Source organism: Micromys minutus (genome assembly GCF_963924665.1).
Source record: "Micromys minutus genome assembly, chromosome: 3".
Taxonomy (NCBI): Eukaryota; Metazoa; Chordata; class Mammalia; order Rodentia; family Muridae; genus Micromys; species Micromys minutus.
In genome coordinates this window covers 87,283,866-87,311,379 of record NC_137972.1, presented here as the reverse complement: position 1 = coordinate 87,311,379, position 27,514 = coordinate 87,283,866, and the positions used below count along the sequence as shown (strand labels likewise).

The following is a 27,514-nucleotide window of genomic DNA, read 5'->3' as shown; positions in this document are numbered from 1 at the left end:
TAGATAAAAGTGGGTGGGGCACTTAATGTAAGTTTTCTGCAAGAACCCAAATTAAACCTATCAATTTCAAGTAGAAATGAGCAAAGAGCAGGGTGTCATTTTAATACCTTTTCTGATGCTGACAAGATGGACTTAGGGTACCAAAGGGCACCCTAAAAAGACAAAGGTGTTTGGAACCCTATGTTACAAATACTTACTTTCAAGAAAATCAGGGAGTGTCTGCTAGGCAGTCCATAAGAGCATGCACCCTCCCCACACTTCCCACAAGATCTCTCCGATGGAGTACAATTCAGTCACATTTCTATTTTAATCTTTCGCTCTGTTTTCATTACTTACCTTCTCCTTCCTATGAAGAGAGTGGAGTCTTTAGCTACAAGCCTCCCTGTGTGCCATTTAGAAGCAGCCTCTCTGTCTCTCTCTGTCTCTCTCTCTGTCTCTCTCTGTTTGTCTCTGTCTCTGTCTCTCTCTCTGCCCATTTCCTAGACTGTGAGCTGAATAGCTGCCCCCCCACTCTCCCAGACAAGCAATTTTTAGCAGAGGACACACTCGCTGAGTGATAGGGATCTACTGTGTCATCTCATCTGATGTCCATATGGATGGCAGAAGCTTCCAAGAGAAACTCTGGACCCAGCAAAAAGTGGAAACTGTTCTTAGGTGGGAAGGATTCCTGGGAATTTCAGTGCAAGAGATAGTTTGAGCTCTCTGTATAAAGTGAAGTCCTCCTTCAGGGGATGGCAATGACAAGTGAACTTGGCTAGGAATGGAAGAGGTCCCACTCTGAACACAAAAAGGAGTCACCAGGAGATTCACACCCACATGATACTTACACCCCCAACCCCAGCCTAAGAAAGGACTAGGGAAGGAGGGACCTAACTATCAGTCACTGATACCTGGGTTCCACCCCATAGATTGCAAATTCACTAGTCTGGGGTGTGGCCTACTCCCTGGGATTTAAAAAACCTCCCCTGCAGATCTTAAAGGCCCACTTCTCCCACCTGACTTCTTTGCTGGGAAGTCAGACTGGTTCCTGGGACACTAATCTCCCCTTGCTTAAGGTCTGACAGTCGGACCTATGCTGTGAATCCGAGGGGCGAACTTTACTGAAGGACTTGAACTCCCAAGCCCCTGGTTGCAGCTCTCTCTTCTGTCTCCATCATCTAGCTCTCTGAGACATCCTGCTCAAGGGCTACTTTAAAAGCACAAAGGTGGAGATCCGCTAGAGAGCTACCCCCTCAGTCTGCAGCTGCTTCTATCCACAGCATCTACAGTAGCGGAGTCTGCATCCCAGGTGTGTCTGATGGGAGCCAGGTTTGGGAACCACTGAGCTCCACAGTGGGTCTAGCCTTTCATCCTGCCAAGTGATTAAGGATTTGTAAGGATGGATGAGCTGTCTTGGGAGCGAGGGCCTGCTGCAATGCTGTCCGTTATTAATTATGGGGAAGTGATGTATTGGCAATGGTCAAGTTCTCTTGGAAAGGGCAATGAATGGTTCGTCGATTGCTGCATTAGGTCTTCCCTGACTCAGTCTTAATGCTCAGTTCTGTGTGTGTGTGTGTTTTCTGCCCCTGTGTGTAGTTTAAAAGCCGCACACTATTCACACTAAAGGCCTCTAGGTCTTTATTCCCTTGTAAGCAGCAAGGTGTGAGAGAAATAGCAACACCTGGAGTCTTTGGGAGATCTCCACTGGGGAAATCCCTGCCCTAGTCTGGATGTGACCCGCAGCATCTAGTAGCTAGGATATATTTCTTTTAATCTAGATATGAAATTGAAACACAGAGTAAGGGTTTTAAAATGGAATCGGCGATACATCCTCAGATTCCCTTTGCTGTATAGAGCATGCATTAGCAGAGGACTAGAATGTGGAGGAAGAAAGACACTGGAGTAGCAAATTCTGGGGAAGGAAGGAGTAGGCGAGTTGGGGTGTGTGTTTGGGGTGGGGGGGTGTCTATGGATCAGCCTAGCGAGATTCAAAAGAAAAGTTGCAGCGGCACCGGTCTGCGACTGTTGGGGTGCACGAGAGGGCTGGCTTGTGCGGTTTGTACGCACTGCGGGGGTCCCCACGGCCGGGGAAATCCAGCCACTGGTGGAGCAGAGGAGACCTGGTGGTTACCACCGCCGCCCGCCCGGCTCTTGCTCCCGCAAAGCACTCGAGGGTAGCGCGCGGGGTCCGGGGAGGCGGGGAGACGGAAGGAGGCGCCGGGCCCGGCTCGTGCGAGCCAGTGCGAGGCTGCGGGCGGGCCAGCGGGCGGGGTGCGCGGGAGGGAGGGGAGGGAGCGAGGGAGGGAGCGCAGCGCGCGCGCCGCCCGGCCCCGGCCCTCCCAGCCCGCCGGCCTCGCCGCCTCCCGCCCGCGCGCACCGCTGCCTGCCGCCGCCGCCGCCGCTGCTCGCACGAGCCGGGCGCTGCTCGGGAGTCGGGCCGCCGCCGGCTTTGTGCTTCCAGCAGAGGATGGAAGCGACCTCTTCCTGATCGAGAGCCGTCTCAAAAGGGAGTGAGCGCGCCCGATCTCCGGGCAGGCTTGCAGGACCCAGGAAGGGGATCCATCCACAAGGCTCAACCCAGGTAGGAGCTGGTCCCCAGGCAGGCAGAGACGCTGTGGAGACAGGAACTGTCCTCTTCGCGGTTCCCTAGGCTGCGATTCCTTTGGTTTAAGCCAAAGGGCTGGTTCTGGAGTGAGTGATTGAGTGTGTGTGTTTGTGTGTGTGTGTGTGTGTGTGTGTGTGTGTGTGTGTGTATGTATGTGTGTGTGCGCGCGCGCGCGTGTGTGAGCGTGTGCGCGCTTGCACATTTTCTGTGTGTCCGTGCTTCTTTGATAGTGAAATTGCTCAGGCTGTTGGTGGTTCTGGGCGTGAGGGTCTCCGCCTGCCAGTGCGGATTGCCAGAGAAAGAAAGGGTTGCTGGCGGGGGAGGGGGGGGGATGCTGCACCCTGGACAGTGCTGGCCCAGCTGCGAGGATTCAGGGCGCAAAGAGCTAAGTCCACCCGGAAAACAAGCAGCGGTGCTGGAAAGCCAGACACCTCCATCCATTGGGCTCCTCTCACAGCGGGTCGCCCTTCTTCCTGGTAATCCCTGGGGTCTTTCCCAAGGTTCCACTTGTGATCCACCTCTTCTGGCGGGCGCTGGGTGCTACTAGGGGAGGACTGCAGAGAGAAGGGAGGTGTGGCTGGATAGCGGAGAAGGAGGAGGGAGAAATGAGATGGGGAGTGGGCTCTAGGATCCCAGCGCCTGGGCACCAAGCCTTGGTGTGTGTTGCGGATTCTGCACACCCAGGCATCTTTACCCAGAGATTCAAAGGGAACTTCACAGACGCATTATTTGATACTGAGTATGTGCTAGCTCTTGGGGAAAGGGCCTGTGTTCTAAGATTCAAGGATCTCTTTCTTGGCTCCTCCTTCTCAAGGAAGGGGGGTTTTACAGCCGGACAGGCAGAGAAACTAAATCCGACCTGGAGATGCCTTAAAAAATAGAACATATGTGCGTGCTTTCATTCCCCCACCCCATACACGCTAGCCCTCCCCACAGACCCACAGATTCTGTCTCTGACTGATAAATGACTCGCTTGTATTTCCTACTTCCCTCCCCAGATAAAGTGGCAGTGCTTGAGTCAAGAGCAGCAGTGGTCCAATTTAACAAAGCATTTTTGGGAGAGAGCAATAGGCATGTTGTCCGTGATCATGGGCAGAAAGTCATGCTTTTGTGCTAGGTATGGTTTAACACCCCCCCCCCCCCCCCCGCGCCCCGAGCCAGGCGCTCTCTGCTAGTCAGCCACTAGTGGTTGTGAATGTAACAACACAAACTTTGTCCTGCTTGAGGTGTAATGACTAGAATGAGAGAGAGAGAGAGAGAGAGAGAGAGAGAGAGAGAGAGAGAGAGAGAGAGAGAAAGAGAGAGAGAGAGAGAGAGAGAGGGAGGGAGGGAGGGAGGGAGGGAGGGAGGGAGAAGATATCAGTGGGAGATGTAGTGGAAGAAGCTTAGAAAACATGACAGATGAGCTAAAGACAGTTCAGGCATCCTGGTCATGGAGCCAGCAGCTGAGGAGGTGGAGATTTTTGATCAGATCTGCTTCAAAAGATTGTCTGAGTACATCGACCAGGAGCAGCTGAGCATCTACAACGCAGGACCTGCTGGGTGAAGATTTCTCAAGGGAACTGTGGGGGAGTGTGGAAGGGGAGCAACCTGGAGGAAATTCTGAAAGTGTGCCCCACCAACACACACACAACACACACAGGTATACACAAGTATACACACACACACACACACACACACACACACACACACACACACACACACACGCCTTCTCTTAGGTCTCTTCTACAGAAAAAAGGGGGGAGGGGGATGGGTCTAGATTCTTCATTTGTTATAAGAACAGAAAGCTAGAAGAAGGATGGCTGCCTTTAGGTTCCTCTTTCAAATCCTGTGTTACTGGGATTTTGCTCTCTGGTTTGCCAAACTTGCTTAATTTGCAGAGGTTAACCGGGTGTGAAGGCAGAAGGAAGGAAGGAGCCTGTTCCATCTTCAGGGTGTTGGGAGGGAGCTGTCTGGCAGAGGACACACAGCTCTCACTGAGATGGGCTTTCTTAAGCCGTGTTCATTTTTACAAATCTCTGCCTGCTTTAAAAAAAAAAAAAAAAAAAGTGTTCCATTTGGATTTCTGGGCACTTTAATTGAGATCTCCCCCTATAAAGAGAGGCCCGCTCTTTCTTTCCCTCCTTTTAAAATGGCTGTTGTGTTTTATTTTAAAAAAAATGAATTCAGTTCCTAGAAAAAGATTGAGAAAAATGATGAACTGAGATAAACCATGATTCAATGCCAAACTCACCAGAGGTAGCAAAGGGTGTCCCTGGGATGATCAGCCTTTGCTACTCTAGTCTTGAATCCTGCTTGTCAGGTCTGGAAAGGAAGCAGAGAACCAAAGGCACAAATAGAATGTTCCCCATGGTCCCTCATGTGTCTGTGGACCTTCCTGTTGCTGTGGATAAGAGTTTCCATAGTATCAACTTGGATTTAGGTGAAGAGATAGCTGGGAATGGTGTTGATTCTGACAGTGAAGCAAAGAGCATAGCCCCGTGAGTGCTGTGACCCTAAGTAAACATAGGGACGGGAGGCCAGCGATACTGAGGACTGGTGTGTAGGAATCACCAGAGTTGCTCTTTCAGGCTCTCTGTGTTTTGAAACAATAAGATACATTGAAAAGAGCGTCGGCATTTGTTAGCGAGCTATATTTAACATGTTATTTTTTTTTTTTTATCTTCGACCAAAATAGACTTTTATTTATCTTGCAAAGTAAACGCATAGTTCCTTCCCTCTTAGTATTTAATCTGTGTCTTGGACGGAATAAATGACGAGAAAAGCTCGGCAGCTTCTATAAATTTCGTTCCTCCCTTTGAAAAGAGAGTGAAAAGGAAAAGATTTTAAAAAAAGACAGCAGTATAAAGAAAGTATTTTGCTTATGACTGTGAACGTCATAGTTTTAGACTTGAGTGTGTCATATTTACTGTTGCCGTTCAGTGAGGCCAGTCTTTTCTCCCGGATTATCTAGGCAGAGGGGGGAACGCTATACAGGCAAGAAGCAGGTATAGGTATCAGCAAGGACCAAACTGGAATGAAAGTTAAATATAGAGCAAGAAAGGTTTAGAGAAGAGGGTGTTACATGTTTCATATTCTTGAGCTGTTGTATAGATGTTTCTTTCAGTTGTTGCTTTTGTTGAATATTGAGGGGTCCAAGTCCTACTCTCTGCCACCTAGGGACAAGTGCCTTGTGCTTCTCCATCCTTCAGTGCCACCCACACTGCATGATCCAATGTGGACTGTAAACTCATGATGAGATAGTCCCTTTCTCCAGCAAGAACATTTATCCAGCAACCTCCTATCTGACCAAATTCTACTGCTCCCTCTTGTGGCAAGTATTTTCTCCGACTCTCTAGATTCCAGGGTGCTGTCTGGATCCCCACTGCTCCTTTAACTGTCTCCCTCTCCAGCTCTAATTCTCAATAGTGACTAAGGCTAACCAGGTCAGTGGGTTACAGCACCGCCTGGTTCCACTTTTCCCTCTGAACAAAATGGTTCTGGCTCCTGGGAGATGTCTCTTAAATGGAGGGGAAGTTGATGTCAGGTGTTTTCTGACCCACTGGGATAGACCGGACTCGGGAAATGTGAGCTTTCAGCTTTTGCCTTTGGGATGTTGATTTAAACTCAGGACTAGTCTAGTGGGGCCTCATTAAATGAAGTAGGATTATTTTCCATTCTCTCTCTCTCTCTCTCTCTCTCTCTCTCTCTCTCTCTCTCTCTCTCCTCGTTCTCCTCTCCTTCCCTTTCCTTTACTCCCTTCTCTGGCCATCCCTCTCTTTCCCCTTCTCTATTCTTCCTCTCTCTTTTCTGTAGCCTATAGCCTGTCATGTGTTCATGTACACCATGCTGAAACTTTAAATTAACCATGGGAGTAGTTGTGTGCAACTCAAGACAACCCACTTTGGGACATGGGAACTTCCAGGGTAAGTGCTCACTGCTGCGCTTTCATGGAGGAGTTTAAAAATAGGCAGAGGGTGCCTCGATTCAGTAGAGCTCACTGCTCCCTTCCCTGGCAGCTAGGCTTGGCATCTGATTGCTTTGCACTCACGTTTGCACCTGTCCTCAGGTCTTTTGGTTCTTGGTCCTTCTGGTCCAGAACGTAGCAAGGTAGATGAAGGTTCAAATAACGCACATCCCTACTCCCTCCTCAGTTTTCAAAGGAGAAAGGGAACATCCTGACTCACAAGCGAAGCAAGGGAACGTTCTTTGGCAGAGGGCTAGACCATCATTTATACTAAGTTATTCGAGTCTGGTAAAACATGCATAGGTTCAAAGCCTTTATCCATTGGCCAGCATAGACTCAGAAAGTATTAGCATGAAAGCCATCCAAGTGAATGAATTCTGAACAAATCCCTAACATAACACAGAGATATTGCCCAGCAAAGAGGTACCATATGTGAATCTACACAAGCTATTAGTATATGTCCATCTGTGTATCTGAAGTGCTCCATGCGACCAGCATGCAAAAACATCCAGAGGACCGGTGACGTACAAGACAAAGAGGAAGTGAAGAGTTAAAGCTGAGTTTCTGTCCCATGTGTACCCTCTGGTGACTGTTCTGATAGGGAAGTATGAGGAGCCAAGGGCCTGGGAGCCGAGCTTTTGAGTGACAGGCCACTAGCTGGAGAGTAACAAGAAGTAGACAAACAGATTCCTATACTAAGGTTTTATGCTGAAGCAACCTCTGGTTCTTTTCTGGAAAAGAGCCTTTGTAAGTCTTCTAAGAAATGGGCAAAGAATTTTCTCCAGAGCAGATGGGCAGTCTCACATTCCTGAAGGTGTTATATTGTAACGTTTTGTGTCATTTCCACCGATCACCTAGACAACAGTCGCTTGGTGCCCATTCAGATAAACGGTCTCTTGCACATTCAGGAAATCTTGGAGAATTAATGTGTATATCATAGGCCATCTTAAAAGATGGAGTCATCACTCTGCAAATTCCATGCCACTGCAAGCCAAGTACAGATACCTTCTTTGTTGACTCTAATGTGAGATCAAGTCAAAACAACAAGGCAACCGGTGATTCAGCACCTGATACTAATCCAACCGTGGCATCTACTGAACACTCAGGTTGTGTAAAAATTAAGGCAAGTCATTTCACATTTGGTGAATACTTGTCATGTCATTATCTAGACAAGCGGTGTGCATGCATGTGTGTGTATGTGTGTCTGTCTGTCTATCATCTATCTATCTATCTACCTATCTATCTATCTATCTATCTATCTATCTATCTATCTATCTATCTAATCTATTCCTGTTTGATGCTTGGAAGTGTGCAGCAAAGGAGCATTTAAAGATGAATACTTTGGTGCAGCTGAATGACTTGGCTGCTGGGTGGATAAGAGAATACAGAAGCCTGTGTGCTGGATTTAGTTTTTCCTGTCATGGTCTAGAACACTCGTAGATGAAATAGCATGGCTGAGTAAGATAGGATCTGAACTTCAGCGGAAGGGGAAGAGAGAGGACTTTGGGTCATTACAAAGAATTAGTAAAGGGGTTTAGAAAACCAATAAACCTAGTCATTTTGACCAAGTGAAGTGTGTTCTGTGCATTTTATGACAAGGACAGCCCTAGAACAATGTGATGAGCGTCTCCACAGCTGCTGATCTGCCCTGCTCCCCGTCAGGACCACATGCATGCACTAGAGAGCCAGGATTAATAGTAGCTTTGGACATTTCTCAAATGCATTTTGCACTGGAGGATAATATTCATCACGGTGAGTTGTCACAGCACAGCCTTGAAAGACAGAGGCCGCAATGCTCAGAGGCCAGGAGAAAGGGAGGGCCACTAGTCAATGCACCTCTTGGTTTAATGTTTATTTGCTTTTAAAGATAAATTCTCACTATGGATCCCAAGTGGGCTTTGAAGTCTCCTACTTGTGCCTCCAGATTTCTGGGATTTTAGGTGTGATGCTACACTGGGCATTCCTTGGTACACTCTAGGTGGTTTTGTTTTTTTATTTCATCGATGGCTTTGATGCATTTTCCTCTGCACCCCTCATTAATACACAGGACATTGGGTCTCTGTCTGGTTGTGTTCATTACTTAGCATAGAGCACCCAAGCCTAGTAACAGGTTTAGGTCATTGGGCTGCTTATTCTGCTCCCAAACTGACACTTGCTTTGTAGACTTTGCTAGAGGTGGCATCAGAGAGTTGGGAGAGTTTGGAACCGTGCTCCATCTCAGGAGCCTCAGCTTCCTTTCACAATGTCTTTTCTGCAGTGAAGAAATGACCACACCAGAGCTGAAATTTTTGTGTGTTGGACAAATTCAAGAGTTCTTATCCCCATGAATCTTTTCTTTCGGCTCAGAAAATGAATAATTTTTGTTTTGTTTTTAAGTCAACATTCTCATTCCAGACCACACTCAGCATTGGAAAACATCGGATGGCATATAGATTTTTTTTGTCTATTTGTTTTTATTTTTACATTTGAACAAATCACAAAATCATGAGTATGTAGCATCAGATGGCTCTAAGATTGAGAAGGGAGATCATGGTGCCTAGAGGTCATTCCATTTAAGCCATGTCTGCTTTTCTTCTCTCTGGCCATGGAGAAGACCTTCCCAAATGGGGCTGCATTTCCAGCCTCTGGAATGCCTAGATGTCAAACAAGGATTCCCCAGGGAGGACAGAGTACCAAACATTGCTTTTTGTTTAGCAACTTCGACTGTTAAATTGCAGGCCTCTTGTGCTCTCAACCTGGCTCTGAGGCTAGCAGATGTATAATTATAATTTATATCATTTATAATTGTAATATTTGTTTGAATTCAGCACTTCTCTCAGCTCACTTTCATCATATATTTAAGGAGGGATAATGATTATAATAATATCATTAATGATAAAAATAAGCCTTTCGCTTCTACGGAGGAATAATACATTAGTATTGCAGTTTCTGTAATACAAGTATTTTAGAAAGACTTATCCATAGCTTAAGAGTTAAATAATGAGAGTCCTTGTCCCTATTGTGGCATTGTGCCTTTTAATGGATATGCTAATGATATAGGGTGTTGTCATGGGAAAATGGAGTGTAAGTATATTCACAATTTAATAGAGTTTATATATATATATATATACTTTTTGGACCATCGGGTCTGTCACAGACATTCAACTCTCTTCTTACAAGAAAGCCAAGCCAGACAATACACACATAAAGAGAGAGCTGTTTTTTTTTGAAGAATGACAATTATTTACTCGACATTATATTTAAACAAATCATTTAAAAATTATCATACAATATATATTTTATCATATTCTCCCCTCCCAAGTCCTCTCATATTCTCCCCACCTTGTACCCACCCATGTTCCTTTCCTCTCTCAAAAGTTCATAATGTAAAACAAAAACCTGAAAGGCAAAACCCAGTAAGCTATAACAAAGAAAGAAAACACACACAAATATAGCAACAAACAAACAAACAAACAAACAAGAAGAAAAGCTGTAGAGCTCATTTTGCATTGGCCAACTATTCCTGGGCAAGGGAATTCTCCTGGAATAGAACGAGACAAACCCAGGTTTTTGCCAAAGGAGAAAACTGATTTTTCCTCTTCCAGAAAATCAGTTGCAAATGCCTCCTTTGTTAGCGGTGGGACTTTGTGTCCACTTTCCCCCACTCAGTGCTAGACTTTGTGTAATGCATTCTGTCACAGTCTCTAAATCGAAAAACCTATTTAAAGGGTTCTGGTGTCTTTTTTTTTTTTTTTTTTTTGAACAACTTTATTTTAAAATACAAAGATAAAAGAACAAGTTTTAAGCATTTTTGCATAAATGTACATGAATACATTTTTGACAGTGCTTGGCTTTTTTTTTTTTTTCCAAAGGTTTGATAGTGTGCATTAAGATCTTACTAGTTACAATGAGCAAAAAGTACATGTAAAACAGGATGTAACCCGGAATTAGTCAAAGTTTTCTTGGTGTGTAAGGACTGAGCATAATTTTTTTTCTTGAACTTCACGCAGTCTGTGAGTTGTTTCTGGAGTGTTCAGAGCTTTCTGGGGTTAGTATCCCTTTATCAGTGACTGCATATTATGTCTGTTCTTTTGTGACTGAGTTATCTTGCTCATGATGATATTCTCTAGATGCATCCATTTTCTTGAGAATTTTGTTAGGCCATTGTTTCTGATAGCTAAGTAGTACTCCATTGTGTAAATGTACCACAATTTCTGTATCCATTCATCTACTGAAGGACATCTGGGTTCTTTCCAGCTTCTGGCTATTATAAATAGAGCTGCTATAAACATTGTGGTGCATGCGTCTTTGTTGTATATTGGAGTGTCTCTGGGGTTTTCTTAAGAAGTTATTTATAAACACTGACTCTGAATATCTCACAAGTTTCCTTTGAAAGGTGAAATACTCCCTTACTCCAGGTTCCAATCATTGAAAACTGGAAAAGCATCTAAAATTCATGGGCTTTACAAGACCAGGTGGCAGGCTGGGTGATGCCATTGGTCGTGGATTGTCAGTCTCCGACATACAGAATAGAACTCAAGGGGGTACGGACCCAGCATTAGTGAGCCCAGGACATCTTAGCAGTTGGTGTAGAGTCGAGAGAGGTGGCCTGGATACTCACAGACCTGTTTTAGAGTCTAGTCTGTCACGTGGCTCCGCAGAAGCTCTGCAGTTAACAGCCTGGGGCTTCTTACCAAAAAGAAGAGAACAGACTCCATGACTTTTAAGAGCTTTCCTGGGGTAGAGGTGGGTTGGGGTGATGAGTATAATAATTATAGTAGAGGAAATTTTACAGAGAGAAATTTGACTTTACGGGTGGATCAGGGAGGTTAGGTAGAAAAGGTTAAGAAAGGAAATATATATAGGTCAGATTAATTTTTATTGGATATATTTTATTTACATTCCAAATGTCATCCCCTTTCCTGATGGCCCCTCCATAAACCCCTTATCCCATCCTCTCTCCCCCAACTCCTATTGAGTGCCCCCTACCCACCAACCCCCTCCCACCTTCCTGGCCTGACATTTCCCTACACTGGGGCATCAATCCTTGGCAGAACCAAGGGCTTCACTTCCCACTGATGCCCAACAAGGCCATCCTTTGCTACATATGAACCTGGAGCCATGGGTCTGTCCATTTGTATGATTTTGATAGTGGCTTAGTCCCTGGGAGCTCTGGTTGCTTGGTATTGTTGTTCTCATGGGATTGCAAACCCCTTCAGCTCCTTCAATCCTTTCTGTAACCCCTCCACTGTGGACCCTGTTTTCAGTTCAGTGGTTGGCTGTGATGGTTGTCATGATCTGGCAGAGCCTCTCGGGAGATAGCTATATCAGGCTCCTGTCAGCATGCACTTCTTGGTATTGGCAATATTGTCTGGGTTTGGTGACTGTATATAGGCTGTATCTCCAGGTGGCGTAGTCTCTGGGTGGCCCTTTTTTCAGTCTCTGCTTCAAACTTTATCTCCATATTTTCTCCTGTGGATGTTTTTGTTCCCCCGTCTAAGAAGGACTGAAGCATCTGTACTTTGGTCTTCCTTCTTTTTGAGCTTCATGTAGTCTGTGAATTGTATCTTGGGTAATCTGAGCTTTTGGGAGAATATCCACTTTTCAGTGAGGGCATTCCATGTGTGTTTTTTGTGTGACTGGGTTACCTCACTCATGATGAGATTTTCTAGTTCCATCCATTTCCCTAAGAATTTTATGAAATCATTGTTTTCATTTAGAAGTTAAGCTGACTGTCAGAGACACAGACCCAGTGAGGTGGGTAGGTGCTGTGTTATGAATCACGTTGAGTGCTACAGTGCAGGATTTGAGTATCCTAGATCCAGATTGTTCACAAAATTCCTTGTTTCTACAGTTGAGTAGGAAAGAGTAAGCAGAAGGAGCTTGTCTAAAAGTCATCAGTGGTGCTGAATCTGGAATTCGGTTTTTGTCACCTCTAGACCAGTGAGAGATCTTTATCTACCCTACTCCTCAGAACAGGATATGTTAGGAAGCAATTAAAGACAGCTTCATAGCTTTGACTTCCAAGAGGGAAAATCTCAAATAAACTATAGATGCTATGTCCAGCATTTTCCAATATAATCTAAAACCCCCATACAACGGTGGGTCTGTGGGGTAATTCCATTATCCAGAAGGGTAATGCCAAGGGGTCACTGATAACTTGCACTTAAGCAACTGATTTGTCTGATTTCCTGTAGTTTTCTAAATTTCTAAATAACTCAAATGTCATTTCCTCTTGGTGCCTTTACTAAAACCCTAGAGATCAGGCCCCAGTGTTCTATGTTTTATATGATTGAGTTCATATGATTGTGTTAATTTGCCACAGCTAATAATTAAAGTTTGATAAAATAATTTAGAGTAATAACTGTTGACTGACTTTCAGAGAAGGCATGCATTTCATGAGGAGATTATATTCATTGTGTGTGTGTGTTGTTTTAGCTCCAGTCACCAGACACCTTATAGACATTCAGTATTTGTTGGATGGGTAGATAAATTAATGAATGGATGGATGGATGGATGGATGGATGGATGGATGGATGGGTAGATGATGAATGGGTGTTTGAGTGATGTGCTACTCATTGATATTGATAAAATCATTCTAGTTTAAGCAAAGGCTCGAGAAGCAAAGAAATTATCATGAATCTTTTTGTTTGTTGGTTGGTTGGCTGGTTTTAATTTCCCCTCCGTTAATTCTTTCCCTTAAGTTTCTCAGTGTCTTCTCTAAGGGTTAACTTTATGATTGACCCTCACTTGATCTAAGAAGGCAATAATAAAGTAGCTCTAACAGCTTTTCTAACATTAAAACTGCAACACTTCAACTGGTATTTAAACAATTTCCCAAGATAAACATGTGGCTGGGTTGGAGGACACACACACTGTATGCCCTGTGCCATAGGGAGCATGAGCATTTTATAAGCTGCCCAGAGGTTTCTGCACAATGTTCATATTTTCCCATAGGCCACCAACACTCCATTTATTTTGTTGAATAATAAGAGATGACAAGTTCCTCTTCAAGCTGACTTCCCTTTTGAAATTTTACTGCCTCTGTGTGGGTTTGTGTATGGTTTCAGAGGCAAGCTACTGAGTGTTCTTTCAGGAACTTTCCTAAACTGTAACATAGAATATTGACAGAAGATTTACACACAGGAAGTATTTATGCACTTGACTATTATCTATCATTTATAATATTTTATATGTATATATAAATATTATATATATATATCCTCCCACTTCTGCCATTCTCAGGAGAATTTGTCCATAGATCAAATTTTGATACCAAACAGGAAAAAGACTTACTTTCAGTGAGTCTATCTCCTAAGAAAGTTTTTACTTGAAGATGAAGCTGAGATAAGCTTGTTAAATTCTCTAGACTCAATTTATTTACGCAGCGTTTTCTTTATAAAAATATAAATTGATGAAACAAATTATTTGATATATTCTGGTATCATCTATCCTGAAACTGAGTTATAGCGCCGAACCTTCCAGTTCCGGGAGTCACTCTAGAAATCAAAAGGAGCTGCAGCACCGCTCGGAGATTAGCTCTGGAGTTCAAGAGTCTGGTAAATAGGTGGCAACTATGAAAAGCCTATATTTTAAGAAGTGTAGTTTTTCCCCACTACTCAAATATGATCTCAGGTTCATGGTCATCAGATTTCAACTTCTATTTTGTTTTTAGGGTTTGCCTCTGGAAACTTCCATTTTTTTCCTGAATTTGATCAGGTGCTCCTGTAGCCTCCAGCAATTCCAGCCCTTTCCTGCTTCCAGAGGCAGAACTAATGTGCAGCAAGATTATGAGTTAGGTGCTCTGTAAATTCCTCAGTGTCTTCATCTTCCTGTTTGACGATTCCTTGTGAGTGTCTCTTTCGCCCCATCTCCCCTCAGCCCCTAGCCGTCTACCTCCTTCCAACACAGTCATGAAGGCCCTTCCTATTTTAATGCTGCAAGGGGTCCATCTTAGTTTATAAGAGGCAAAGCCACATGATACATCTTCTTTCCCCGCACTGGTGTCATAATGATAGACGAAACATACAACTGCCCTCCAAGGCTCTTGCTCTTAGTTCCACTTTCTTAATTAAGTGTTCTCCTGAGTATGTGATTTCTGCAGAAGCACCTGCATCTGAGTCCTTACTCTGTGTTTCACTCAGCTTTTCCTTTTCTGCCTATCTGGCCCTTATTTCAGGTCTTTTCAGGGAACAGTGCCAATCCTGCTCTCTCTTAGACCTGCCGATGTCTGCAGCAGCCCAGCAGTTCTATCCAAGGTGCATCTGAAGATACGGCCCGGGGGCCTGTGTTCTTTTGTCTCTGATGCTTTTCTAGTGAAATGAAGTGGAAGATACGTACATTCCTGCCTTTATTCCCACTCTATGTTCCTTTCAGATTTTTTTCTCCTACCGTGTCCTAGAGAGATTTCTTTTCTTTTATAGACTTTTCCTCAGAGTTTTACAATGAGTGTGGAGGCCTGAAGTTGACATCAGGTGCCTTTCTCAATTCTAGAAGAGTCTCTTAGTGTAACCCAGAGCTCACCCATGGGCTAGACTCAGCTGGGTTTAGAGATCCATGCATGTACCTGCTTCCACAGTACATGAATGAAAGCAGGCTTTTATGCTCATAGGGCTATTAAGTGGGTTCTGGAGGTCCAGACTCTGGTCTTCATTCTTGCCTGACAAGCACCTTACTGAGTGGTCCATTTCATCATCCCAACACTCTGACGATTAAATGTCTTCAGGCTAGGCTGCTGAATATTTTGCTAGAAAATCTTTTTTTTTTTTTAAATGACTTACACTTAGAAACACAGATATGACCTCATTCTTTCTTTTCCAGGTTATAAAATCAACCATCAAAGAAAGGCTGTTATTTCTCCACTATGTAGGAAATAAGAAACTTCTCATCAAAGTAATTACTATTGTCAACCAGAAAGGCCTTGGAAGAATCTAACAAGACAAAGGATATGTTCCAAGCACTTGGTTCCATTAACCTTAAAATCCACTGATTTAGGAAAGAGATGCAGTGGTCTGGGGTTTCTAGAGTCATGGATTTAGTACATGAATCTGGAAAGTTAAAGGCTGTCCAATCGAGAGTTCAGTTACACTGTTGAAATGTCCGACGGTTCCCTCCTCTTCTGAAAGCTTCTAGTAATGAAGAGCTTTATCTTCTAGAAAGGAGATTCATACCTTGACTTCAGTAACATCCTAATGAGTGTTCACTGCACTGGAGAGATATTTTCTCATCTTTGACACATAGTATCTAAGTGTCTGGCACATGTGAGTGATTAAGAGAAGTTTATCAGTGAAGCCATGAACAAGTATGCTATCCTTGCAAGGTTTTGGGTATTTTTTTGGGTTTTTTTTTTTTTGTTTTGTTTTTTTTGCTTTGTTTTGATTTGTTTTATTATTGACCAGTTTGTAAAATTAGTCTGAACTGTAAGACAATGCATTTGTGAGCCACACTGATATCCTTGTATAAGTTTTGGTTTCTTAATAATGCAGCATTTCCTTGTTATGATAAAATTCTGTACCAGGTAACACCCTGCCAGCCAATGACATTTCTCAAAGGACTAGTCTAACCAGTGTATTACACTTTTTTTTCAAATTTGTAAAATAAGAATGATAACACAAACCTCCCTATTGACAGAAAGCTCAGGGAGATAAAGAAAGAGAAAGTGGGACTGTGTGTGTGTCTGTGTGTGAGACTGTGTGCATGTGTGGCTGTGTGTGTGACTATGTATGTGACTGTGTGTGTGTGACTATGTGTGTGTGATGGTGTGTGTGTGTTTGTTATGTGTGTGACTGTGTGTATGTGACTGTGTGTGTATGTGACTGTGTGTGTGTGACTGTGTGTGTGACTATGTATGTGACTGTATGTGTATGTGACTGTGTGTGTGTGACTGTGTGTGTGACTATGTATGTGACTGTGTGTGTGTGATTGTGTGTGTGTGTTATGTGTGTGACTATGTGTGTGTGACTGTGTGTGTGTGACTGTGTGTGTGTGACTGTGTGTGTGTGACTGTGTGTGTGACTGTGTGTGACTATGTGTGTGTGACTGTGTGTGTGACTACATGTGTGTGTGTGACTGTGTGTATATGACTGTGTGTGTTACTGTGTGTATGTGACTGTGTGTGTCACTGTGTGTGGGTTGTGTGTATGTGACTATGTGTGTATGACTGTGTGTGTATGTGACTGTGTGTGTATATGACTGTGTGTGTGACTGTGTGTGTGTGACTGTGTGTGTGACTGTGTGTATGACTGTGTGTATGACTGTGTGTGTGTGACTGTGTGTGTGTGACTGTGTGTGTGACTGTGTGTGTGTGACTGTGTGTATGACTGTGTGTGTGACTGTGTGTGTGTGACTGTGTGTGTGACTGTGTGTATGACTGTGTGTGTTGTGTGTGTGAGTGTGTGTGTGTGACTATGTGTGTGTGACTGTGTGTGTGAGTGTGTGTGTGTGTGTGTGTGCACGTGTTATGCTTAGTTATCTATTTCAGCCCTGTTGCCACCATTTCCACAAGTCCAGTCCGAACAGCTTCGACATGGTCCAGGTGCAGTAACCCTCAAGTTGGTCCTTACTGACTGGGGTTCCACCCAGATAATCAGTCTTTTCTCTGAATGCCTCACTGTCTCCTCCTCTTTCTTTTTCACTTTCTTCCCCTTTCATACATGATCATGTTGGCATGCAGAGTTAACACATTTACATTTTCTTCCCTTGTCCAGGGCCTCTAGCATGGCGGGGGTTGGAAGAGATTTGATCGGATGTCTTTGATTGCAAGTGAAAGGAAAGGGAGTAGATGCTTCCTTAAGTGTGCTTCCCGTGTTCAGTGCACTCAACAGCTTTCAGTTAACAAACCATACCAGGGAAAGGAAAGTGTGAGACCACCCTGGAACCCCAGGCTGTGGAAGAAAACCCCTTTGTCCAAGCTCAGAGGCCAGCTTTTCCAGCCTGAGGCTCTTTACCATGAGCCTGGATAACCGATTTCCTCTCTTGTGGCTGACACCGATAGTGGCTTTTCTTCCTCTGCGTATGGAGGGCACATCCACTCCCGTAGTGAATGCTTTTCAGTGCAGGTGCTCAGTTGCCAGTTTCTGATACAGCACCAGGGATTTGATGAGTCAGCACATGAGCTTATGAGACTCATTTTATTCATCCAGTTAGTATGTGCTGCACACCTTTAATGAACCAATCCTGACCCTAGGAACGAGGAGTGAATCACTGCAATCAATCAATTAATCAATCAGTCAATCAAACCATCCCTGTCCCTATAAGGTTTGAGTATATTATTTAGCATGTAAAAGTAGTAAGGGCCATGGGCAGAAATAGTAGCGCTTGTGGGTGGGACACATGGCTTTTCCATAACTTCTTCATTTGCTTAAATCGTTCTTCCTTTTTAGGGACTGTATTGCCCAACTTTTACCCAGTTGCTTTCTTTGCTAGGCAATTTAAGTGGGTGTTTTCTGACACAAGACAGAACCCTGATTCCAGTTGTATTAGTTTAACGAGGAGGTCATACGCCTGTCATCAGTCCTCCACAGCCTGACTCCTGCAAGAACCTTCCAATTTATCCATTATCCATCAGCAGAGAGGAAACACTATTTACTCTGTTTAATATCTGGGTGGTGTGGGGTTGCCCTAGTATTAATGCAGTGTGACTCTGGGAAGTGAGTCCTTTCCTGTAGTCCGAGAGACTAAGACTGAGAATCAGGGTGCTGTCTTGGCATTCTAGGCGGAATGGGCCTATGCACAGAACCGTCATCCTTTGTCATCCTCTCTTGGTTTACCGTCAACCACCAATCAACAGAATGGGATGAAGCCACCTAGTGAGCTGGGCTGGTAGGAATATTCTTTTCTCTGAGTCAGGTAGTGTACTGCTTGACAATGAAAACTGACTTCAGCCTCCAAAGGGAAGGAGCAGTCTGCTTAGTTGACTTTGTGGTGACAGCTCTTTTCCATCAGTGGCAGTTTGATGAGCAGCCATCTTGCATTGGTGCTTCTGTTCCTTACAGCTGTAACCTTCCCTTTAACAGGCAAGACTGACTGACCTGGTTGGCTCTATGCCACCATCAGTCACTGTCACTCAGCTCAGGAACATGTCCTGCCTACTCTTGTTTTGTTTTAATTCAAAGTAGGCAGTATATAGAAAGAAATCCAGGTATTATTCACATAGCATTAAGAATCAATTGGATGGTATAATGGGTGTTTTTATGTAATCTTTGGCTATAGTTAATCTGAATCCGTTGTAATCAACCTACACTTATCCTACTATCCAAAAGCAAGAATATAAGAAAGCCTGGAAGGGAACAAGAGTTATATTTGCTTTCTCTGTGGCCTTAGATTATCTCCCTGCTCTATTTTTATGGGAGTATATGGAAGGATATGTAAGAAAAATGAAATCTAACTAGCTAAATAATGAGGAGAAAGACACTGGAAAAAGGGAGCAAGAAAGAAACTGCTTTGTGTATAACACCCACCCATATCCGGATGAGTATTTGGATTTGGTATTAATTTAATGGAGAAAGAGACCAAAGTCCAGAGAGTTCTTTCCAGCTGCATTATTGCCAATAAGTTACATCAGTGTTCCACAGCCACTGATTTCACAAATTATTGTGCTGTCCTCTTTTGAAAATCATTGTGATGTTTTTAGGTCACCTCAGGAGCCCCCCCACCCTTATTTTGCTGACACTGATTATGGTGACTGATCATAGTGATGGATTTGTACACATCCACCTGCCTTTCCACATCTGCTAGCCTTCTGGCTGAGAACAGCATCAGATACGGGCTACAGCAAGGAGGGCAGAGCTTTTTGTTGGCGGACCTAAGATTGCCCTGACAGTGTACACAGGAAGTGGTTGCCAGGCAATTGCTAAAGGCTAGAGCTCACAGGGCAGCTGTCTCTAGGAACATGCCAGCTCTTGTGCTGTCCTTGATGCTTGCCTGCTTCAATGTCTAATCCATAAGAGAAAAATTCAGGCTGCTGGGAACTTATCAGGAGACTGACGCTAACTCTAAGGGGCTAGTTCAAGTAGAGACATCACAGTCATCAAATATTGCTTCTCCTATTATCAAAAAAAGAAGATAATGATACCATTCTCTGAAACAGACCAGGGTTTAATCTTCATTTAGAATTCACTTTGTGTGTGACTTTTACTAAGTACTGTCTAATCCTCAGTCACACCACTTCTAATATAGAGTTATATTTTCTATATAGAGTGAACCTGTCTTGCCCTTGTTTATCATATTTCAGCATAGAGTCACTGCCAGGGTATCAAAAAGTTCCAGAGAGGTGCTAGTTTCCTGGGTTGTCATGGAAACCTTGATACAACAGCACAGAAATTGTTCTTGTAAGCATTATAATAAATTGATACATATAAAGAACTTAGCATGATTTCTACAACAGTGTTTTTATATGTGGAACGTCTTAGTTTCAGGAAGTTGACTGTGAGTTTTTATTGTACTTTTAAATTTGAGGCTCAGAGGGGGAGAAATGACTTGTCTGGAGCAGATAACGCAGTCTGTAATCACAGAGATAACCCCGTGTTGTCCTTTGTAGCAAGCTTTGGAGCTCAGAGCTCAGGTCTTAAGAGGTCTTCGGCAGACCCTAAGTATTTAGGCATTGACTATGGGGAAACAGGCAAGGGAAAACCAATCAAGGATTTTAATGCAGTTGAAAATGCCATCTTTGCTCTGCAGGAGTTCCAACTCTGAAGCACCGAGACTGGAGTGCTGGGTTTGACAGTAGTTTGGAGTCAGTATTTAATGTGTCAGGCTTAGAGACAGGTGCCGTCTTTTGATTATTCTAGCTAATCTTTCTCATATTTTTAGGCTCAAGACATTTTGCATTGAACATCCTCTGAAGGGATTACTACAAAGAGTTCTCCTTTCCCAATGTTAGCTGTCTGATCTTTAATTTGTATACCTGCCAGACATTGAGCTCTGTTAAAACATATCTTATTATAGTCTTCCTGTTTCAATGTCTGATGTCATAGTCGACTCATCACTAATCTAGATGAGAGATACCCCGGAAAAGACAGTGTGAAGTATCACTCTGATCAGCCGCCTCTTCTAGGGATCCTTTTCCATTCCTTCTATGGCCGATACCTCTGTGCTCCAGAGTCCTACCCTTCCCATTCACTGCCTTCACCACACTGATATTGCTGTGGTTCTAGACACACCAAGCCAAGTATTGTTATTATTGGAACCTGTGTAGTTGGCTGCAACCTTCTTCCTGTAGGTATCTCCATGTTTGATCTCTTCCTTGTCTTTGGACTTTGCTCAACTATTACCTTATCCTGAGTATAAAATCAGGCAGGTCTTTTGTGTACACACATCAATACACCGACAGTCTCTGTCCTTCAATTGATTCTTCTCTGCTCCACTATGACATGTTCTGATAGCCAATATTTATATTTTCTTATTTGTTACCTCCACATGAGATCAAAAGTTAACAGAGACAGAGATTTGTATTTTAGTCACCGGCGAATCTTCAGGACAGAAGAGAAGCGATTGCAAAATCCATATAAAATGCATAAATGTTCATAGCCTAAGTACACCTGCAAGTTGGAATTGGATAATTCAGTTCTCTTGCTATATGGTTTACGATGTCACTTTGTGGTAAAGATTTTAAAAACCACACGAGATCTTCAACGACTAAACTGGTGGACAGACTTGACTAGGAACTATTTTATACTTTGAATATACATCTTTTTATTTATCAGCCTCTTCCTTCAGTTAGATATAAGCTCTCACAAGGTTGGTCTTTTTTAGTGTGGGAGAAATTTGTTAAAAAGGAGGTAATCTTTCATCAGTTATTAGCTAGAAGGTATTCCTGGGTATGACAGGATCCAAAATGTCTGCTGCTATGTGCTGGACAAGGGCTTCTCTTGGGCCTTATACTTTTCTGTCCACAACACAAACGGGGCAGAAAACATAGGCAAACGTGGCATGGCTCCCAGTCATTCTGAGCAGTGAGAATTCTGATTTTGGTTTAATTTTCCACAGGTGACACAGAGTTATGACTGTGACCTTTTTTCTATCCAGGCTTTATGGATGCTATAAAGAGGCATTTCAGATTTGTTTTTACCCCAAATTGCAGGTCTTGCAGGCAGAGGTGCTATAAAGTTTCAGCTGAGCTAGTAGGTAAAGTTAGGATCTTGGTAGCTTAGTCAACAACTTCACTTTTACTGTTCTTTGTATTGCTCAGTGGCTCAGTTGCCATGTTCTTAACTGTCAATAGTTCTTCAGCATACATATGTGTGTGTGTGTATTAGATATATGTATGTATGTATGTATGTATGTATGTATGTATGTATGTATGTTCTTTATGTATACTTTGTGGCTACAGTTGTTATGCCACATGAGGAAATTCAGATAGAATCCTCACTCTTGCATCTTTTGGACTCTTGAGCCCACTATAGAAATAATATATGTTTTGGAATGTTCATGGAAATGATCAATGACACTCACTGAGAAGGGACATTTTATGGCTGACTCCACAGACCTCCAGGCTTCTCCATTCTTCCTCACAGCTGAGCCCAGACCTGGTTGTCTCTTCTTCCTGTTGCACACTGCCTGCAACTTCCAAAGCAGGCTGTGTGTGCAGATGTGAAGAACCTGCGACCCATGTGACCAGCTGCTAATCTATCAGGAGACCCCACTGGCTGAAATGGGGGGCTGTGCCCTAATGAAAACATGCTTTTAAAAGCTGCACCTAAAATATGAGAACACCGCACCTCCAGTGAGACATTTTCCTTTACAAGAACAAATACTTTTGAGCTTTATTGTCAGTGAGCTTAAAGATGTCTCTGTTTCCAAGGAACCTTGGAGCAGTGGGTCTTATTTTACAAAACACAATAATGATGTACTCCAGAATGTAAGATAACCAGCATGCCTTGTATTGGGAGGACTATTTCAGAGTCTGAATTTCACCATGTGACTCTTAATAAGGTCAATTTTGTCAATGAAGTAGTTTCCGAAGATATCGCACCACATAAAATGTAAAAAGAAAAAAGAAAAAAAAACCCCAACAACCAGGAAGAATTTACATAATACTTCAATGTTTTGCTTTCTGTTTATTGTTGCTGTTAGTATACACCAGCGCATGCTCACAGAGTTGTGCCGCAATGGGACATTTCATGTTCAGGGAGTCCTTTGTGTTTCTCCCTCAGTGAATGGAACTACATGTAGAAAAAGCCACAAACAGAGAGACTGAATTGAAAGTTCTACAAAAGATTGTTTGGTCACTGGTGGATTCTTAGAATGATGATTCCACAGAGATTTTATGGTGAACTGCCATGTAGAAAGTTTTGGTAAGAGTAATTCAAATACGTTATGAGTGATGCTTTGGTTCTAATGATGTGATTTCTTTTCCTCCCCATCTTTTTTCTCTCCTGTAAACTGCAGGTTGGAACACGTGGAAGTCTCATTGTCCACCATGCTTCGATTAAGTTTCCCACCCAATGTTTCAATGGGATTTCGTCTGATAGCTCTGCTGGCTCTTTTGTTTTCCCATGTTGACCACATAACTGCAGATTCAGAGGCAGAAACAGGAGGAAATGAAACCACTGAATGTACTGGCTCATATTACTGTAAGAAAGGTGTGATTTTGCCCATTTGGGAACCCCAAGACCCATCTTTTGGGGACAAAATCGCTAGAGCAACTGTGTATTTTGTGGCCATGGTCTACATGTTCCTTGGAGTTTCTATTATTGCCGACCGGTTTATGTCCTCCATAGAAGTCATCACCTCCCAAGAAAAGGAGATTACCATAAAGAAACCAAATGGAGAGACCACCAAGACTACAGTGAGGATCTGGAACGAGACTGTGTCTAACCTGACCTTGATGGCCCTGGGATCTTCTGCTCCTGAGATTCTCCTGTCAGTCATTGAAGTCTGTGGCCATAACTTCACCGCAGGGGACCTTGGTCCCAGCACCATTGTGGGAAGTGCTGCCTTCAACATGTTCATCATCATCGCACTTTGTGTTTATGTGGTCCCTGATGGAGAGACGCGGAAGATTAAGCATTTGCGTGTGTTCTTTGTGACAGCAGCCTGGAGCATCTTTGCCTATACCTGGCTTTATATAATTTTGTCTGTTAGTTCTCCTGGCGTTGTGGAGGTTTGGGAAGGATTGCTTACTTTCTTCTTTTTTCCCATCTGTGTTGTATTCGCTTGGGTAGCAGACAGGCGGCTTCTCTTTTACAAGTATGTCTACAAGCGGTACAGGGCTGGCAAGCAGAGGGGCATGATCATTGAACACGAAGGAGACAGACCAGCTTCCAAAACTGAAATTGAAATGGATGGGAAAGTGGTCAACTCTCATGTTGACAATTTCTTAGATGGTGCTCTGGTGTTGGAAGTCGATGAGAGGGACCAAGATGATGAGGAAGCAAGGCGTGAGATGGCAAGGATTCTGAAGGAACTTAAGCAGAAGCATCCTGAGAAAGAAATCGAGCAATTAATCGAACTAGCCAATTATCAAGTCCTAAGTCAGCAGCAGAAGAGCCGAGCGTTTTACCGGATTCAAGCTACTCGGCTGATGACTGGAGCCGGTAACATTTTGAAGAGGCATGCAGCTGACCAAGCAAGGAAGGCTGTCAGCATGCATGAGGTCAACATGGATGCGGCTGAACATGACCCAGTCAGTAAGGTCTTCTTTGAGCAAGGGACGTACCAGTGCTTAGAGAACTGTGGTACTGTGGCCCTCACCATTATTCGAAGAGGAGGTGACTTGACCAACACTGTGTTTGTTGACTTCAGGACAGAAGACGGCACAGCTAATGCTGGGTCTGATTATGAGTTCACGGAAGGGACTGTGATCTTCAAACCCGGGGAGACCCAGAAGGAAATCAGAGTTGGCATCATTGATGATGACATCTTTGAAGAAGATGAAAACTTCCTTGTACACCTCAGCAATGTCAGAGTCTCTTCAGAAGTTTCAGAAGATGGCATACTAGAATCCAATCACATGCCCGCACTTGCTTGTCTTGGGTCACCCAACACTGCCACCATAACCATTTTTGATGATGACCATGCTGGCATCTTTACGTTTGAGGAACCCGTGACTCACGTGAGCGAGAGCATTGGCGTCATGGAGGTGAAGGTGTTGAGAACATCTGGAGCTCGAGGAAATGTTATCGTTCCCTATAAAACCATTGAAGGCACAGCCCGAGGTGGAGGGGAGGACTTTGAGGACACCTGTGGAGAGCTTGAATTCCAGAACGACGAAATAGTGTAAGTTACTTGTGTGTGTGTGTGTGTGTGTGTGTGTGTGTGTGTGTGTGTGCATGTATCTACTCTTTTAACAAACAGAATCCAGGAAACCATAACTGCTAAGTAATATTACCTCCAAAATAACAGCTCTTTCAAAATAACTGGTGTTTCTTTTCAATATGCACAGTACACAAGATCTTAATATCTCTTTTTGCCCTTTTACGTATGTTGAGTGTATTGTAGAGCATGATACAATAAATTGTGAAACAATTTAGTACACTACTTAAGATGAGATGGAAGCTTCTGTTAAAAATCATGAGGAGTACGTGTGTGTGTGTGTGTGTGTGTGTGTGTGTGTGTGTGTGTGTATGTGTGTGTGTGTGTGTATAAAATACATAAATACTGAAAAATGTTTAAAACACCACACGCTTGCTAACTCCATTGTTGTGTAATGCCTAGAGAAGCCTGAAAATGAAACAGCTCTGAGAACATCCTGACTAGCAAGGTTGACTGGATGTCTCCATGACTTATTTGACACTGTGTATTATGAGACTATGATAATGTGTCTACTTGTAGCTAATGTTGAATGATGACATACGACCAGTTTTGTTTCATCATTTGGATTCCAACATAGATTTATTTAGTTCCAAATCTGGTTCTCTTTTACATGATGGTGTGAACTTTTTACCCTAATGATATATAATAGTGATAGAAGATTATTACCGAGAATTCTTGCAGATGAGGCGTGGGACAGAGACAGAGAGGTGGCAAATGGCTGACTCTTTCCTCCTCCTTACTAATGCCCTTGCTGTATCATGGAGTAACCAAATATGAAATGATTGTTCTTTCAAGAGCTGCTATGGAGAGAGCAAGGTCTCCTGCCTCACTCCCAAAATAAGCTACAAAAGAGTCAGGATCAAGAAGAAAGGAAGGGAGAGGGTGAGATTGAGACTAGGAAAAAAAGAGATGACATTGCAGTCTGTAGTGTGTCAAAGGATCTGAAAATGAGTAAGAGTGTTGACTGAAGCATTGGCAGCTCGGATAATTAAGGGAAAAACGTTCAATAAGATGAAGTGGAAACTTGGTGATATTTGTCTAGCAGCAGATGATATGTTCAAATGGCAAGTATAGGCTCATCAAGAATGGCGTCTGAACAAAAAAGCAAAGATGGGGGGTAGAGGGACCAGATTTCCTTGAAAGGGCTTTTTGGGTTCCTTAGGTTTCTTTGATGTTGTATAATAGAAAAGGGTGGTTGTTGAAGTTGATTTCATATAGAAATTAAAGGAAGGGCAGATTATGCTCATCACCTTTATGCATGGTATGGAGGTGGGCAGTGTTTACATCAGTACCTGTTTTATGTTGTTAAGATCCTACATACTGAAATGTATTCTGTGGACATAGAATACGGCAGCAAATGCTATTGTAGATAGGCACTTGCGCTGACTATGATCTGCTCCAAGCTGGCACACAGCTATCTTATTTCCCCACTTGCTCTTTTTCCCACTACAGTTTCTAGTGACTTCAGCTATAGACAGCACCCATAATCCATGGAAAAGCTTAATGAACTCTAAAGGTAACCCATAACAATGCCAAAGCTGGCAAATGTTTCATTCGTTTGACAGAGGATGCTTTCTCCTAGGGTTAACATATTCTTACTGAAGTTAAGTTTATTTTGTTCTTGCTCTGTTCTCTAAGGTTTTTAATCAAGCCATAGGTAAGCAGTCTTCTGTTTGGTGGCATAAAAAGAAGGAAAAGAAGAAAGTCTTACTACTTAGACTGACAGTGATTTGATGGAATTACATTCCACCAAGCTTCATTTGAAACATTCATTCATTCTATGCAATTAAATCAATTTTATTCTTGCTCAGGGAGGACTATTGCCAAGCTCCACTTTTAAAAATGGATGTTTCCTTTGAACATTTGTAGGAATTGGTGGACCTGCTGAACCTTCATAGAACTGGTAACAAGCCCGTTGTTTCTGTGTATGCATGTAAATGCGTGTATGGAGGACAAAGGCCAATGATGGGTATTCTCAGAAGCATTCTTTTTATTATTGGATATTTTTATATATTTACATTTCAAATGCCATCCCCTTTAGTTTCCCCTCCAGAACCCCTCTCTCCCATCCCCCTTACCCTGCTCCTGTGAGGGTGCTCTCCCTCCCACCCACTCACTCCCAATTCACCACCCTGGCATTCACCTACACTGGGGAATAGAGCCTTCACAGAACCAAGGGCTTATTTTCCTGTTTATGCCAGACAATACCACCCTCTGCTACATATTCTGGAGCTATGGGTCCTTCCATGAATTCTCTTTGGTTGGTGGTTTAGTCCCTGGGAACTCTGGGTGGTCTGGTTGGTTGATATTGTTGTTCTTCCTGTGGGGTTGCAAACCCCTTCAGCTCATTCAGTCCTTTCTCTAACTCCTCCATTGGGGTCCCCATGCTCAGTTCAATGGTTGGCTGTGAGCACCCATCTCTGTATTTGTCAGGCTCTGGCAGAACCTCTCAGGAGACAGCTATATCAGGCTCCTTTCAGCAAGCACTTCATGGCATCCACAATAGTGTCTGGGTTTGGTGTCTGTATCTGGGAGAGATACTCAGGTGGGGCAGTCTCTGGATGGCCTTTCCTTCAGTCTCTATGCCACACTTTGTCTTCATATTTCTTTTAGACAGGAGCCATTCTGGGTTAAAAGTTTGGAGATGAGTGGGTGGTCCCATTCCCCAACTGGTAACCTTGCTTAACCTCTGGATATGATCTCTACAGCTTCTCCCTCCCATTTGTTTTACATTTCAGCTGATGTCATCCTTA

General features: G+C 43.4%; 1 protein-coding gene across 4 annotated transcripts in view; it reads left to right on the top strand.

The window, feature by feature from the left end:
• Window positions 1–2,380: 2,380 nt before the first annotated feature.
• Window positions 2,381–27,514, top strand: part of SLC8A1 (solute carrier family 8 member A1) — a gene marked incomplete at its 3' end in the record, with an annotated part of 271,539 nt that continues 246,405 nt past the window's right edge. For 2 of the 4 annotated variants that reach the window (XM_080914734.1, XM_080914733.1), the window contains exons 1-2: window positions 2,381–2,560; window positions 22,896–24,725. In XM_080914734.1, the coding sequence (XP_080770860.1) occupies window positions 22,927–24,725 (1,799 nt within the window). In that variant the 5' untranslated portion in view covers window positions 2,381–2,560; window positions 22,896–22,926. The remainder of the gene's footprint in view (window positions 2,561–22,895; window positions 24,726–27,514) is intronic. The other 2 variants (XM_080914731.1, XM_080914732.1) reach the window with 1 other exon arrangement.